The sequence below is a fragment of the Chinchilla lanigera genome, unplaced genomic scaffold (genome assembly GCF_000276665.1).
Source record: "Chinchilla lanigera isolate Chin_1 unplaced genomic scaffold, ChiLan1.0 scaffold00005, whole genome shotgun sequence".
NCBI lineage: Eukaryota > Metazoa > Chordata > Mammalia > Rodentia > Chinchillidae > Chinchilla > Chinchilla lanigera.
This window is the reverse complement of record NW_004955406.1, coordinates 38,124,300-38,139,633: the sequence shown is the minus strand read 5'-3', so window position 1 is coordinate 38,139,633 and position 15,334 is coordinate 38,124,300. Positions and strand designations below refer to the sequence as shown.

The window sequence follows — 15,334 nt, the reverse complement described above, 5'->3', positions numbered from 1 at the left end:
TCTTGAAGAGTCTTTGTCCTGGCTTCCTTGTGTCATCAGTGCCTGGCAGAGAACATATTCTTCAATGAGTCATCGTTTTGTAAAGAGTGCATAGTATTCTATATTATAAACAGATGAGTCACATATTAATCAGTTTATTCCAAATATCAGACATGTTGGTTATTTCACTGTTTTGCATTAATAATGTTTCTTTTGCAAAATGGAGAAAGCAAATTTTTGCCTTCTTATGTATGAGTTTATTTATTTATTTATTTGATACTGGTTATTGAATTTAGTGCTAAGCTACATCCCCAGCTATTTTATTTTGTTTTGTTTTATTTGTGTTGAGACAGGGTCTCTCACTGTATAGACCAGGCTGGCTTCAAACTCATAGCAATCTTCTTGCCTCAGCCTCTTGAGTCCTTTTTACAAAATTTTTTGAGATAGGATCTCATTAAATTGCCCAGACTATTTTCAGATTTGGACCCTCCTGCCTCAGCCTCCTGAGTAGTTTGGATTTGAAGTCTATACCATGTCACCTGGCATCCTTTTCTTTTTTATCATTTTGAGACGGAGTCTCGCTATGCAGTTCAGGCTGACCTTGAGCTTACTTTGTAGCCCAGGCTGGTCTCAAACTTGCAATGATCCTCTTGCCTCAGGCTCCCGAGTGCTGGGATTACAGGCATGCCATGCCTGCTGGCATCTTTTTAATTTCTGGAGAAACAGTAGGGCGTGGTGGTGCATGCCTATAATCCCAGCATTTAGGAGGCTGAGGAAGGAGGATGGCTGGGAGTTTGAGGCCAGCCTGGGATACATAGTAAGTTCAAGACCAGCCTGCACTACACTGCAAGACACCGTCTCAAAAAAAGAAGACAGAAATAAAGACCCTATCTCTGTGGAAAAGCCTGGGTTCAATCCCCAGTACCATAGAAAGAAAAAGGGAAAAGGAAAGACAGAGCCAGGACCAAAAAGAGCCAGACGAGGTGGTGCCCACCTGTAATCCCAGCACTTGGGGGCTCAGGCAGGAGGATCCAGCATCGCTGGGAGTTTGAGGCCAGCCTGGGCTACATAGTGTGTTCAAGGCCTGCCTGAACTATGTGGCAAGACCCTGTCTCAAACAAAGAACAAACAAACAAAAACCCAAAAAGGAATAGAAAGAGAAATAACTTTAGGGCTGGAAGAGCAGCTCAGTGGTAGAGAGCACTTCACACCCTACACAAGGCCCTGGGTTGGATCCCTACCACCAGCACCACACAAAAAAGTAAAAATCACTTAAAATCCTACTCTTCAAAGATGGCCACTATTGTCAAGCTAATATGCATCCTTCCAACTCTTCTGTGCATACAAATACCACAGTTATCTCTACCTTTCTTTTCTCTTTGTATAGCAGTGCTGTGGATTCAACCAAGGGCCTCTGGCATGCTAGGCGAGGGCTCTACCGCTGAGCTGCACCCCTAGCCTTATCTCTACCTTTTGTAACCAAAGCTAAAATAGACTGTGCATGCTGTTTTGTCTTTTTTTTTGTTTGTTTGTTTTTTGGTTTTTTTCTCCGGTACCGGGAACCGAACTCACGACCTTGCGCTTGCCAGGCAGGCGCTTTTGCCGCTGAGCTAAATCCCCAGCCCCTGTGCATGCTTTTTGTAAGCAGCTTCCTTCATGTCACGTATTATGAACTACACTCCATGTCATAAATACTCACATATCAACCTTTGTAGCAATTGCATAATGTTTCACTGTTTGGGTATGACAACATATTTAACCAATCCCTTCTGTTTGGACATATTGGTTGTTACCAATATGTTTTGTTTTTTTGAGACAGGGTCTCGTTTTATAGTGTAGGTTGGCCTTGAATTTACTATGTAGCTCAGGCTGGCCTTGAAGTCATGGTGACCTCCTGCCTCAGCCTCCAGAAGGCTGAGATTATAGGCATGTGCACTACCATGCCCAACTTGGTATATATATCTCTGATCTCAGAAAAATTATCTGATTTTTTAAAAAAATATATTCCTTGAAGTTGACTCCTTCAGTCCGGTTAGGGGCTTGCACTTTTTTTGTTGTTTTCTTGTTTTGAGACAGTCTCACTACGCAGTTCAGGGGGGCTTTGAACTCACTGTGAAGCCCAGGCTGGCCTTTATCTTGTGGTGCTCCTCCTATCTCAGCTTCCTAAGAGGCCTTAGCACATTTCTTTGTTTTTGTTTTTGTCAGTTTGAGACAGGGTTTCACTATGCAGTTCAGGCTGGCCTTGAGCTCGCTTTGTAGCCCAGGCTGCTCTCAAACTCGCAATGACCCTCCTGTCTCAGCCTCCTGAGTGCTGCGATTATAGGCATGAACCACCATGCCCAGCCTTTAAAAGGCTTTTAACCAATTGTTCAATTGTCTTTAGAAGGTGTCTCCCTGTTCTTTACACCCTCTCCATCCTCGCTCAGGCATCCTTTGCCCACCTGATATGACAAGCGGCACCTTCCAGCTCTTACCCGGCTCTGGTCTCCAGCAACAACAGGCCAGAGAGCAGTAGCACAGCAGTGTGCTTCGTGGAATGCCCAGTGTTCCAGGGCCAGCGTTTGTCCTGCGTGGAGCTTGGCTATAAATCAGCCGGGGAACCAAGCAGAGATCCTAGAATCCTAAATCCCAGCTCACCTTGTGAACACCTGGGGTGAGCGAGGATGGACTGAAGGGTGCTGGGACTTTCCCCTCCGACTGTGGCCTGGGTCAGCGAGGCTGGCAGGTGCGGAGGTGGGCAGGTGAGCCTGAGTCATGCGGGCCACGGGGTGTGGCTTCCTGGATCTGCTCCAGAGTTGACATGCAGGTTCCAGTAACGGGCGGCTGAGCTGGGCTAATTGCTGCTCCTGTTGCTGCTGCCCCAGCCCAGCCCTGCACGTAGCAGCAACGCTAGAGGTGGGAAGGCAGGGGGTAGCGAGGAGGAGGTGGCGGAGGAGGAGGACGAGGAGGGCCAAAATGAGGAGGAGCATTTGCAAGGACTGTCTGCCCTAAAGTTCTCAGGAACTGACAACTCACTTCCCAGCCTTCCCGTGGGATCAAACATCCCTGGAAAGCCATACTCACTGAGTCCACCCCAGCTGTGATGTAGATTAACGGAACCCTTCTCAGACTGTACGCCAGTGGTGGGATTCTGGGCAGCTGCTTGGCGCAGACACTCAGGCGGCTTAGTGTCTGAAAGCAGAGTTGGTTATGGACCTGAGAAAAGACAGTCAGGATAGCCCGGCACGGTGGCGCACGCCTGTAATCCCAGCACTCGGAAGGCTGAGGCAGGAGGATCATTGTGCATTCGAGACCCACCTGGGCTACAAAGTGAGCTCAAGGCTGGCCTGAACTGCATAGCGAGACGTTGTCTCAAAGAGACAAAAAAAAAAAAAAAAAAAAAAGACAGTCAGGAAACCAAGTTCCAAGGCCTGGTTTCTTATTTTGTTTTGTTTTGTGTTTTCCGGTACCAGGAATCAAACTCATAACCTTGTGCTTGCCAGGCAGGCACTGTGCCACTGAGCTAAATTCCCAGCCCAAGGCCTGGTTTCTTAAACGTCCTAGCTCTGAAAGTGTGAGCTGTTTCTTAACCTCTGTAAAGCCTCGTTTTCTCATCTGTGAAAGGAGACACTCATCCTCTGTCTCCAAGTCTTGTTGGGAGCTTTGTGGATGTGTCTGAAATTCCTTAAGCTCCGGTCCAGACCCTTTCCTCTTCCTGGCTGAATTCTTTCCCACGCATGCATGGAACCAGACACACGGAGGACGGAGAATGAATGAATGATGTGTAGAAATCAGTAACTTGACACACTGCCCGGCACACAGCGCTGCTCATCAGAAACCAGGGGTCCATGTGGAGTGCAGCTCTGGCCCAGCATGGCATGCGCCTTGTTGCCTATAATAACGTGTTCGGTTACCTTTCTTTTCTGAGCCTCAGTTTCCCCATCTATAAAATAGGAGTCATCCTTCTAGGTCTCAGGCCATGTTCTACAGATCACTGGAAAATGGTTATGATGTAGACACTCATTTAAAGTGCACATGCTGAGTTGGGAAGATATGTGAAGAGCTTTGCCTGGACAGATGAGGCTCTGCTGATTCTCCCTCAGCAAGGAAGAGGGCTGGGATGGGTCAGACTGTTGGGCAGGAGCAACGGCTGTGGCCATCCCAGAAGGCTGTGCAGAGATCCCCCAGGGTGTGTGAGGCTTATTCTATGCTGTGCCCCGAGTTGAGCTAAGAATCATCTTGTAGGTGAGAGAAAAACACTTGTGTGGGAGAATAGGGGGCTGCTGGTCCTTCCCCAAGTCCCGAGAGTAGCCGCACTGGCTGGGTTTCCGTGCTCACGAGCATGACTGCCCTGGTCCCCAGCCCCATCATTCACCGATTTACCGACATCCTCAACAGACCATCTCTTGTCAGGTGGAGCAGGCAGAGAGGGTAACGAATGTGTTCTCAGAATGGGGCAGGAGGTGGAGGGCAGGGACACACCTAGGGCTACCCAAGTGCTTTGTGGTGGCAAAGGTGATGAATGCGAGACTACGTAACAAGGCTGCATGGTTCTTTTCTTTCAATCGCTCTTCTTTTCTCTCTTCCCCTTCCTTCCTGTCTTTCTGCCTTTCCCTTTCCCTCTTTCCCTTTCTTCTTTCTTTCTTTCTTTCTTTCTTTCTTTCTTTCTTTCTTTCTTTCTTTCTTTCTTTCTTTCTTTCTTTCTTTCTTTCTTTCTTTCTTTCCTTCTTTCCCTCCCTCTCTCTCTTTCTGTCTTTCTCCTCTCTCCCTCTTTCTCCCTCCCTCCCTATTTCAAAAGGGGCCTCATTACATTGCCCAGGCTGGGGCCTGGGGATTTAGCTCAGTGGCAAAGTGCCTGCCTGGCAAGCGCAAGGTAGTGAGTTCGATTCCTGGTACCAGAAAAAAAAAAAAAAAAAACCTAAAAAAAAAACCAACCAACTACATTGCCTAGGCTGTTCGTGGACTCCAGGGCTCAAACAATCTTCCTGCTTCAGCCTCCACAGCCTCTGGGTCTATAGACATGGGCCACTGTGCCTGGTTCACCATGATTCCACTTCTACAGATTATGTTCCAGTGGGAGAACTGTTTCAACTTGGCCAGATCTGAGTTGTTTTTGGTTTTTTTTTTGAGACAGGGTCTCGCTATGGAATTCAGGCTGGCCTTGAACTCACAATGATCCTCCTGCCTCAGCTTCCCGAGTATTGGTATTACAGGCGTGCGCCACCATGCCTGGCAAATAATTATTTTTCCATTTTTATTTTTTTTGGTAGTGGGAAATGAACTCAGGACCTTGTGCTTGCCAGGCAGGTGCTTGTGCCGCTGAGTTACATCCCCAGCTCTCAGATCTGTGTTTTTAAAAAGAAGTAAAAAATTCAAGGCTTTTTCTATAAAACTAGTTTGGTGGTTTTTGTTTTTCAGTGCTGGGGATGGACCGCAGGGCCTCACATGACAGCCCCAGCCCCAGCCCCTAGTCTGGAGACAGCTGTAGGCGCAGCTGAGGGAGATGGCGAGGTAGTGGCTGGAGCCCCTCCCAGCACAGAGCCACACGGTGACACTGGCTTCTGCCTCCAGGGCCCTGCGCCACACTCAGAATCGCGCCCCCAGCTTGTGTTGACTCTCTGCTGTCACCATTTTGACGTTTTAAGTAACTTTTCAAGGGCATGTGGTTTCATTTTTCACTGGGCCCTGCAGCAGGACTGGCAATGAATGCCCCCAGGGCAGTGTAAGGAGCTTGCGCACGTGTGTGTGTGTGTGTGTGTGTGTGTGTGTGTTGGAGATGTATGTCCTATGTGAGTTTGAGCTTGTGAATGTGTATATTTACAAAACATGCAAATGTGTGGATGAGGGATTGGTGGGCCTTTTTTTTTTTTTTTTTTGATGGAAATTGAACCAAAGGCCTCAAAAATGCAAGGTAAGCTTTACCACTAAACCGCATTTTGCATTTTCTGCCCATCAGGATGTGTGTGTGTGTGTGTGAGAGCAAGAGAGAGCATGGGTTGGTGAAAGATGGCGTGAGTGTGCAAGGGTGTGTGCGAGCAGTGTGTGCACAGTGAGTCTGTGTGGCATGGGCATGCGAATGCGGGTGCACACGTGAGAGAGGAGAAGCAGGGGAGGCCGGGTGGGGAGTCACGGCGTTGACACGGCCTTCCCTCTCGGGTCTGTGCCATGGAGGCGCTGAGTTGAGTGAGCCCTGCACTTGCCCAGGGGCCTCTCGGCCAACCCAGTAAAAGCTGGAGATGTGTAAACAGATAACTGAAATAAAGGAGCAGACTGAAATAAGCCCCTCAGTAAATACTACACCTCTTCACCTACTTCACAGGAGGCTTCTGAAGCCAGATTTCCCCTGAATCGGTGGGAGGGGCAGAGCTGTGGGATTCTGGGAACTGTTGTCCAGGAGGCCAGGTCCGCCCAGCCCCCCTGGACCAACCCACCCCCTTGGGGCACACTCAAACACGGAGTGACCTCCCTCCCACCTGCACGGCCACACACCCAGTCCCACAGGAGCTGATAAGAGGCGACCTGCTGCTCAGGGCAGGATATAAAGAGCCCAGCCCCACCCCCACCCCACCCCGACACACCCAAGGGGCAGGCAGGTGAGAGATGGGGCCCTCCTCTGGGCCGGGGTCTGTTCCCAGGCCCCTGGGCTGCTGAGAACTGGGGTGAGGGGGTCTGGCTCCCTACAGAGAGGTCCCCAGAAGCCTCGCCTACAGGTCTGTGCTGGGTCTTCAGGTCATCCTAAGGGGCAGGGGCAAGAGGCAGAGAGCAAGAGTGAGGAGAGACATTTGGGTGAGAAAGGTGTTTTCTTTCCTCCAGGTTCTGTCTGGGGCTGGCCAAAGGAATGCTGGATTCTCGTTCCCATTCTTACCTGGCCAATGACCTGGACCAGCCTTTGGCCTCATCAGTAAACTGGGGACACCCAATCTCTTCAGAGGGCTCTGAGGCAGATCCAGGGAGATAATGGGATGAAGAAAGTGCCTCATAAGTTGGAAACGGCAGGACAAAGGTCAGCCCGGCACCCCAGCCCTCTTAAGGCCACCACCTGCCCCACACGCCCTCTAATTGAAACTGCCTGTTAGAGTCTTCTTGGAGCTGAAGAAACAGACCCGGGGAGGCTCAGCAAGGGTCCAGGGTTCCACAGGCCTATAGCTCTCTTGGCCAGGTGACCTTTGGCAGCACTGGGTCACCTCTCTGTGACATGCAGACCCTGGAGATAACATGCTGGAGCAGCTAGCACAGTATGGAGCACACACAGTCCCAGGAAATGAGGTCACCCTCAGGCTCTGGTTGCCAGAGCTGCTCCAGCTCAGTGGCTTGGTCAGCATGGGAACCAGCCTGGCTGAACCCCCACCCTCGGCTGCTGCCCAACATGGCTACCTTGCTTCTACTTCAGAAGGGAAATGTAAGGACAACTCTTTCCAAAATGGCTCCAGAAGATTCAAGATTCTTGCAGGATTCCACCACTGTCGCCAATAAATCTGCTTTATCGGTATCCCTTCAGTGAATAATCTGGTATTTCCAAGGCAATTGCACAGTATTTCAAATTTAACAAAATGGCTGAACATGCCTTATGGCATTTGAAGCTGCAAACACTTTCCACCACCTGAAAGCTACTCTTCCTAAGCAGCCCTCCAGACAGTCCCCCTAGTGAAATGTCCTCCGTAAAGCCAGACACACTATCACGGTGATTGGAAGAGTAACAGTTCTGGAATCTGCAGAGGAAGTTCCAAGTCAGTGACGTTAGAGGTGCTCCCAGGGATGGGCTAAAGGACAGAGCCCAGGTACATCTACCAAGCCTCACTCTGCATCTGTGAACCGGAGCTGGGATGTGGACCTCTCCCCTGGGAGGAAGAGGCAAGGTGGTGGAACACCGCGCTTGGCAAAAGACCGGCTGTCGACAATTATCAATTCCCTCCCTTGTTCCTTTTCATCAAGTACTCATCTCCATTTTGTTTTGTTTTGTTTTTTTTTTTTTTCTCCCCTTTACCAGATCAGAACTTTGATTTCATGTCAGACACAAAAGCCAGGACTCATATTACAGATATTCAGCTTGAAGCCAACTTGGCTGGAACGCAAAAGCATCTATTTATTCCACAAGGCTGGACATGCAATTCTAGACTTCTCAGAGCACGTCAGGTCCAAACCTCTGTCTTACAAGAGGAAGCAGCCCCAGAGGACAGACTCTGCCAAGGTCACGGTGCCCATGTGCCAGGGCACGACAGCCTGTTCTCAGCTTCCCGTGCGTGCATGTGAAGTCTTACAGCTCCCATCCTCAGCGCTGCTTTGCTTGTTCTTTGCCCCACTCCCAGCCCCCAGCCAAGGTGCCAGGAAATCCATCCCCAGCCCACCCTCCTGCCATGGAAAATCCAGACATTGGAGACGGAGGTTAGAAAAAGCCCAGAGGGCACTTTATTGGAGGACTCTGCCTCCATTTACAGGAGAAAGGAACCAGGACCCCAATCTGAGGGTTCTGGCAGGGTTCACCCTCCTTTTGCTGGCCCTGTCAGGGGTATAGAATAGTCTGGCCACCAGCATTTGGAGGGGAGGAGTAGGGAAGGGAATGCTTTAGAAAAAATAGATCTCTATGTACATCTGACGTATTTATAGCACATAAATTAGGGATGCTCTGATCCCCGCCTGTGGAGCCCAAGCACTGAGCAGGGTGGTGTGGAAGCCGATCCAAGAGGCGGTGCTGGAGGCCGTAGCCCCTGCCCTGTCCCAGAGGCTCCCCTTTGGCCTCCCCTGGCTTCCTTGGCCGAGTCCAGGCATGAGGAAGGCACAATCCACAGCCAGCGTTGGGATTGTAAAGAGCTGCACTGGCGCATGTCCTTCAGACCCTAGAGCTTGTATTCCAAGAGGCCAGGGAAGAGAGGCAGCGGCTCCAAGTCCAAGGCCCCGCTGCCCCCCAGCCTTCCAGCTTCTGCACCAGCAGAGGAAGCGGGTCCACGAGGCGGGGAGGGGGCATCCGGCCTGCCGGTCCTCCAGGAACCGCGGCCTGCAGTCCAGTCTGTGGCTTTGGTCCTGGTTTAGTTCAGACCTTTACTTTCGACTCTCCACAACCTCTTCTTCCTTCCAGCCACTGGAGTTTTTGCCGAACTTGTAGACAAGCCGCCGGCCGTCCACCCGCTCCAGGATCTCTCGTTTGTAGTAGTACCTGGGAGGGGACAAGGTGGTCAGGGGTGCCAGGAGAGAGATTTGCATTGCCGCCGCCTCCTGTGGGGCCCGGGAGTCCTCACGGAGCTGCCCCTCTGGTTTTGAGCCTGGCCCACACTCCCCTCACTCTCTTCTCACCTGTTACCACTATGCTGGCTTAGCATCGTGTTCAGGGTTCCTACTTCTCCTGAGCTTATTTCTTTCTTTTTTCCCCATACTGGGGATTGAACCCAGGCCCTTCACACTGAGCTACAACCCCAGCTTTTTTCTTTTTTTTTTTGTTTTTACATCGTCTTGCTAAGGTGCTAACTTACTCAGGCTAGGTTCAAACTTTCCATCTTCCTGCCTCAGCCTCCCAGAGTATTGGAATAATAGGTGTGCACAGCACCACACCCAGCTTGTACTTGTTCCACTGTATCATGTGGCTGTGCCCTGAGGCTTTTCATCAAAGCACAAGAATGCAGGACTGAAAGGGCCCCTATAGATGACCTGCTCTGCCCTTGTGGCCCTAAGATCCTTTCTTGGGATGAGCCTCGAAGACAATACACAGAGTGCTGCTGCTGGCTGAGTGTGCCATCCTCACCACATGCCCACCGGCCCAGTACTTTCTCCATGCCATCACTGGAGCCACTGAACAGGCCCAGGCTGCCCTCGTCCTCACCCTGTGGGACACGCACTGGTCACGTGTAGCTCAGTGGTGGCTGGAGAGGGCAGGGCAGCACAAACAACTGTCCTGGCCGGGTTGGCAGATGGCCGTCAGCTCACCCACCTCATGGCCCGGCTCAGCTTCTCATAGGTCATGTTGCTGTTCTTCTTCTTCTGGCCCCAAAGTTGGGCCACGGCCTCAGAGCGCAGGAACTTGAAGACACCCTCGTGCCGATTCTCCCACTTCATGAGGCCCTCGTTGAGCTCTGGGTGGATGAGGATGTCCCGGATAAACTCCCACAGGTGGGTGCCCCTGGGTGCTGCAAAGACCATTGCCCTGTTTAGCTGGTTCCCAGGGGGTCCCTCACCCAGCTAGCCGCGCCCATCCTGCACACTGAGCATTGTCCAAGTCCCCAGTGTGTCCAAGTGGCTGCCTCCCTCCTGGGCTCCCCTTAGACTGGCTGTGTCACGTGGCTCAGCGGCCTGGCTTTGTGATGTGGACGGTGAGAGCTAACACACGAACTGCTGGCGAGAGTGTGCCAAGCACAGGGTCGGATGACCAGCCCCAGCCTGCGGTCCGGGTCAGCTTCCTGAAAAAATAACCCCGAGGTCAAGAAGAGCACGGGCCCTGTGTGCACGTGTGTGGATACGAGAGACAGAGAGGCCAGAAAGCGCTGCAGGCGCCCTCCCAGGGGTGCACAGCAGCTGGAACACTGGACGCCCCACGCCCCGCGCAGCCCTCAGCAGGCTGAAGGTGGAGTCCCAGCCCCCGCCGACCCTTGGGGCCACCTGCGCAGCTTCCTTGCTCACTCCTAAGAGACACAGTGGCCCAATGCAGATAGAAATGGAGTGGGAAAGCTCCTGGGTGCTTGGGCATGGGCCTCCTCCATGAGCTTCAGCTTCCCTTCCTCTCTAGGACCTCTGCAATGAGGTCACCAGTGCCTAAGCCCTCCCCTTTGTGTGCGGTGCTACCAGACCAGGATGGGAGGGCGGCTGCTGCGGGGCCAGGAGCCCGCTTGGGATTAGGGCAGGGGCTCCTGGGGCCCCTGGGCTCACCGTGCTTGCTCTTCTTGCCCTCCAGGCACTCCCAGTACTCCTTGCTCAGTTTCCGGGGCCGGCCCCGTTTCCGTTTCCCATGCTTGGGCTCTCCCTTCTTATAGTCGGGAAACGCATCTGCAGAGGGGAGAGATGGGGGTGAGGGAGTGCCTCAGGGGGCAGGGAAGAGACGCTGAAATGGGTGAGCCCAGAAGCCATGGCCTCACCTTGAGGGAAGAGCTTGCTGTCAGTGGGGTCCAGGTCCACATCGCTTCCACCGGAGTCTGAGGAGTGGGAGCTCTGAGTACCGGTCCCTGGGGTTGGGGTGGGGTAGAGTGAGCACCGTGGCCTGGGCCAGGACCCAGGTGGTCAGCAGAGCTGCAGGAGGGGAGAGGTGCCCTGCCAGGCCCTCACCTGCGGTGGAGACCTCGGAGCAGCCGGGGGAGGGCGCTCCGACACCATAGCTGGCGGTGTAGTAGGGGCTGGCCTGGCAGCCGTCCTCCATCATCTCCGGCAGCTCCTGGGTGAAGGGGCTTCCCTGATCTGGAAAGAGGACGAGGCTCAGCGAGGACTCAGGGGGTGGGCAGGGACAGAGAAGCTACTGGGTGTGCGCGGGAGCTCTGCTGGCACTTCTCCGGGTGGGGAGGGAGCAGTCTGGGAGGGCAGCGGCAGGACTGCTCTGGGACGGGACAGGACAGCGAGGGGACTGAGGAAGAGAACATGTTCTCACCAAAGGAGCCTGGGTCTCCGAGAGCCTCCTGGAAGGCCACACCACTGTCCTTCTCCAGCAGCTCAATGATCCAGCTGAGTTCATCGGAAGAGCTGCAAGCTGATAAGGAGGGAGGAGTCACCCTCACCTCTCCCTCAGGGGCTCCCTCCGGCGGTGCCCTCCAGCCCAGGCTTGGGGTCCAGCCCAGGGCCAGTCCTCCCCTCTGGCCCCCAGGCCCCTCGGCTACCACTGGGCTTGGCCACCACTGCCCCAAGCCGGACTCACTGAGATCCCGCAGCTGGGCATGGAGCTGGTCCCCCAGAGGCCCGAAGACCAGCCGCAGCTCCTCGAGGGCACAGCTGCACAGGGTGGCCCCGTCCATGTCACACCGCGAGAAGTCAATGGAGCTGGCATCATACTTGTTCTTCTCCACTTGGTAGCTGATCCAGTCCAGAACCTGGGCTTTCGACCAGAGCTGTGGCTGCTCCCCCAACCAGCTGGCCTTCTCTGTGGGCCGGGCACAGCGACAAGGTGAGCCATGGCCACACGGGGACTCATAGCCACAATTCCAGTGTTCCTCTGAGATCTCTGAGTCCTCAACTCTCCCCTCAGACAGCACTTGCAGGACAAGGGGCAGATGACTCAACGCCCTGGTCCCAGTCCCTTGCTCAGCCGGCTACAATCCCCCCCATCCAACAGGCTCTTAGGCAAGTGTCTCCCTCGTTCCCAAAGGTTCCCATTTCACTTCACCCACCAGTACCCTCCAGCGACGTCTGGGAGTTGCCCAGGGACAGCACCAAGTCATCAGCCCCGAAGGTGGCAGCAGGGGGAACAGAGGCCAGGCTGGGGTCCTCTGAGTTGTACATAGCACTGAAGTAGTTGCTAAAAATGTTGCTAATCTCACAGGTTGCAGCCATGAGGCTACCTAGGGAGAGGGGACAAGGTTGGTGAGGGTGTCGGGGGTCCTTCCCATATAGTCCTGGCTACTCTGTTCTGTCCCAAAGGACAGGAAGATATGGGGGCCCTCTCCGCAAGAGGGGCGTCTAAACCAGGGCTGGTGGTATATGCTTGTAATCCCAGTCCTTGGGAGGCTGAAGCAGGACGGTTGCAAGCCTGAACTATTAGGCTAGCCCCTGACTCAAAAAGGAGAGGACTAGACCTCAGAGCAAAGTGGGGCCACTGTACCCTGTTCCTCCTCCTCACATTAGCTGGACCCTTAGCCACAGCGGGCCGGTCATGGCCACCGAGTTCCCCGGCTAGAGACAACCTCTCTGCTCCTGCCCCTCAGTCCCGCTGTGAGACTCCAGACCAGAACGAGTACCTTCAGAACTGCACTTCCACTAGACCCGTTTCCCAAGGCCAGGACAGGGGAACGCGACAGGTAGGAGTCCTACCTGTGTAGATGTGGCACGCAGACAGGGTGGCTTCGGAGGTCACAGGTGAGAGAGAAACCTAGCCAGCCGTAAGCTCCGCCAGGGAGCAGCGCAGAGTCTAGCCGCCGCGCGCCCCCACCCGCCCTAAATAGGCCGTGAGGAGCTCCTCCCCTCGCCAGGCCTTCGTGGCGGCGGTAACCTGAGCTGGTGGCTCATTGGACAGGGGGGATTTCCTGGCCTTCAGACTGGGCTCCTGGCCCCAGGTGATTTGCATATTAGGTGCCACTTGGCCCAGGTCCTAGCAGGCAGTGCTGGGAAATCAGGCCAGGCTGGTTTAATGATTGTCAGAGTCTGTCATCCTGCACCCTCTGAGGTTGGGCCCAGGGCACCGGGCTGGGCAGGGGGCGGGAACATCACTGGGTGGGCACCTGTGCTTTTGGCTGCCCTCTGACTCAGGTAGGGGCCAGGCCAGGATGCGCTGGGGAGGAAGAAAAGCGAGTTGGGGAAACGTGGAGCCCTGGCTGGCCAGGGTTGTCGGAAAGGCCGCTGCTCTGTCTGGAGATCTGGGGACAAAGAGCCTCATGGGAGGCAGGTGACTGAGCTGATGATCTGTCTCCAGCACCTGGAGATGGGGTATGGGCCGAGAGACTCTCCGGGCCAGTGGGTGTGGCCAGGCAGCTAGCCTAACCCTGGGCTCCCTGGTCCCTGGCCAGAGGGCCCCCTTGCTGGCATCCCATTGTTGCCAGGTAGCACCGTCTGCCTGGACCCCACCCAAGTGTCAGGTTGCTGCAGCCACTTCTGGGGAGATCCAGCCTCCCTTGAAAATTCTTCCCTGGGTGCCTGATGGAGCCCTTCTTGTCTAGGGGCTGCTGGAAGCACTGGAATCCACTTGAACACATTTCTCCCCTGCAGCTCAGTACCTGGCCAAATGGATCCCCCAGTTCGCCAGTACAAGCTGCTGCCCTCCAGTGGTCAGAAGCTAGTGGGTCATGGCATTGAAAGAAGGTAGTTTTCAGTACTGTACATTTTACAGTAGTTTACTATAGACCAAGTATTTTGTTTTGTTTTGTTCTGGTTTTGTTTTGAGACAGGGTTTCACTATATAGTGCAGACTGGCTTTGAACTCTATGTAACCCAGGCTGGCCTCAAATTCCAGGTGAACCTCCTGCTTCAGCCTCCAAGTCCTGGGATTATAGGTGTGTGCTGCTAAGCCCAGCAACCAAGCACTTTTAACATAAAAATCCTCACATACAGAAAACCTGGTGAGCAATGTACAGAAATCCTCATGTTATAGGTGAGGAAACTACAGCTTGGAGGGACTTGGTGTCCGGTCCTGGCTACCCTGAGTTAGATAAGAATGGGAAGTGCCCTTTTCCTCAGACCTTGTGCCTCTGGCTGAGCCCTGGCCTCCTCTCTGGGCAGCGTAAGTCCTGCCTACTGTATCTGCTTTCTTTATGCGCTGAGCCCCAAGTCTGTCCTATAGACCCCCCACCTCCCTTGCAGGAGTAACGGGGTAAAGATTCAAATGTAGTGTTGGGCAAGGTGTGTAGATTCTGCATGTCACTTTCTCCTGTAAGAATGAGGTTGTGCCAGGCCTGGTGGAGCACACCTGTAATCCCAGCACTTAGGAGCCTGAGACAGGAGGATCTCCATGAGTTCGAGGCCAACTTGGACTACATAGTGAGTTCAAGGAGGCCAGCCTGAACTAGATAGCAAGACCCTTTCTTGAAAAACAAAAAAAGAGGTTGTAGCTGGGCATGAATGGCCACTTTGAGGCCAGCCTGGGCAATTTAGCAAGGCTCTGTGTCAAAATAAAATAAAACCAGGTGCCAGGCATGGTAGCACATGCCTGCAATCCCAGGACCCAAGAGGCTGAAGCAGGAGGATGGCTGTCACTTTGAGGCCAGCCTGAGCTACACGGTGAGTTCAAGGCCAGCTTGAACTACACAGTAAGGGGCCAGGGAGATAGCTCAGCAGCACAGCACCTGCTTGGTAAGCACAAGGTCCCAAGTTTGATTCCCAGTACCAAAAAAAAGAACTATACAGTAAGATCCTGTCTCAAAATAAAAAAAAAAAAAAAAAGGAAGAAAAACAATAACAACAAAAAAATCCCAGAGATTCAGCTCAGTGCAAAGTGCCTGCCTGACAAGTGGAAGGTCCTGACTTTGACTCCTGGTCCAAAAAAAAAACAAAACAGTCAAAATAAACTAAAAAGCTGGGGGCTACAGTTCAGTGGTATAGTTTGTCTTGCATATATGAGATCCTGGGTTCAAATCCCAGTTCTGAAAAACAGAAGCAGTTTGGATTTAATAATTACGAAAGTCTCTTCTAGCTTATTTTTGCTTGGTGTTCAGCTCAGTATTGTGTTTTGTTTGTTTGCAGTGCTGGGGATCCAGGTTAGGGCGTGGCTCACACTGGCCAAGTGCTCTACCACTGAGCTACACCCCCAGCCCCAAGCTAGTTT

The 15,334-nt window shown here is 53.1% G+C and overlaps 1 protein-coding gene across 2 annotated transcripts; it reads right to left on the bottom strand.

Annotated features, from left to right (window-relative positions):
- Positions 1-8,341: 8,341 nt before the first annotated feature.
- Elf3 (E74-like factor 3 (ets domain transcription factor, epithelial-specific)) lies at positions 8,342-13,001 on the bottom strand. Of its 2 annotated transcripts, none has more exons than XM_005375202.2 (9): positions 12,892-13,001; positions 12,252-12,422; positions 11,783-12,004; positions 11,519-11,617; positions 11,203-11,331; positions 11,016-11,102; positions 10,810-10,926; positions 9,878-10,073; positions 8,342-9,109 (listed from the first exon to the last, which is right to left on the bottom strand). In XM_005375202.2, the coding sequence occupies exons 2-9, from the start codon at positions 12,412-12,414 to the stop codon at positions 8,995-8,997; spliced, it is 1,128 nt and encodes a 375-aa protein (XP_005375259.1). In that variant the 5' UTR covers positions 12,415-12,422; positions 12,892-13,001; the 3' UTR covers positions 8,342-8,994. The 2 variants fall into 2 exon arrangements, with proteins under 2 accessions (XP_005375259.1, XP_013377750.1); XM_013522296.1 differs by having other exon boundaries at positions 12,252-12,418.
- Positions 13,002-15,334: the final 2,333 nt, after the last annotated feature.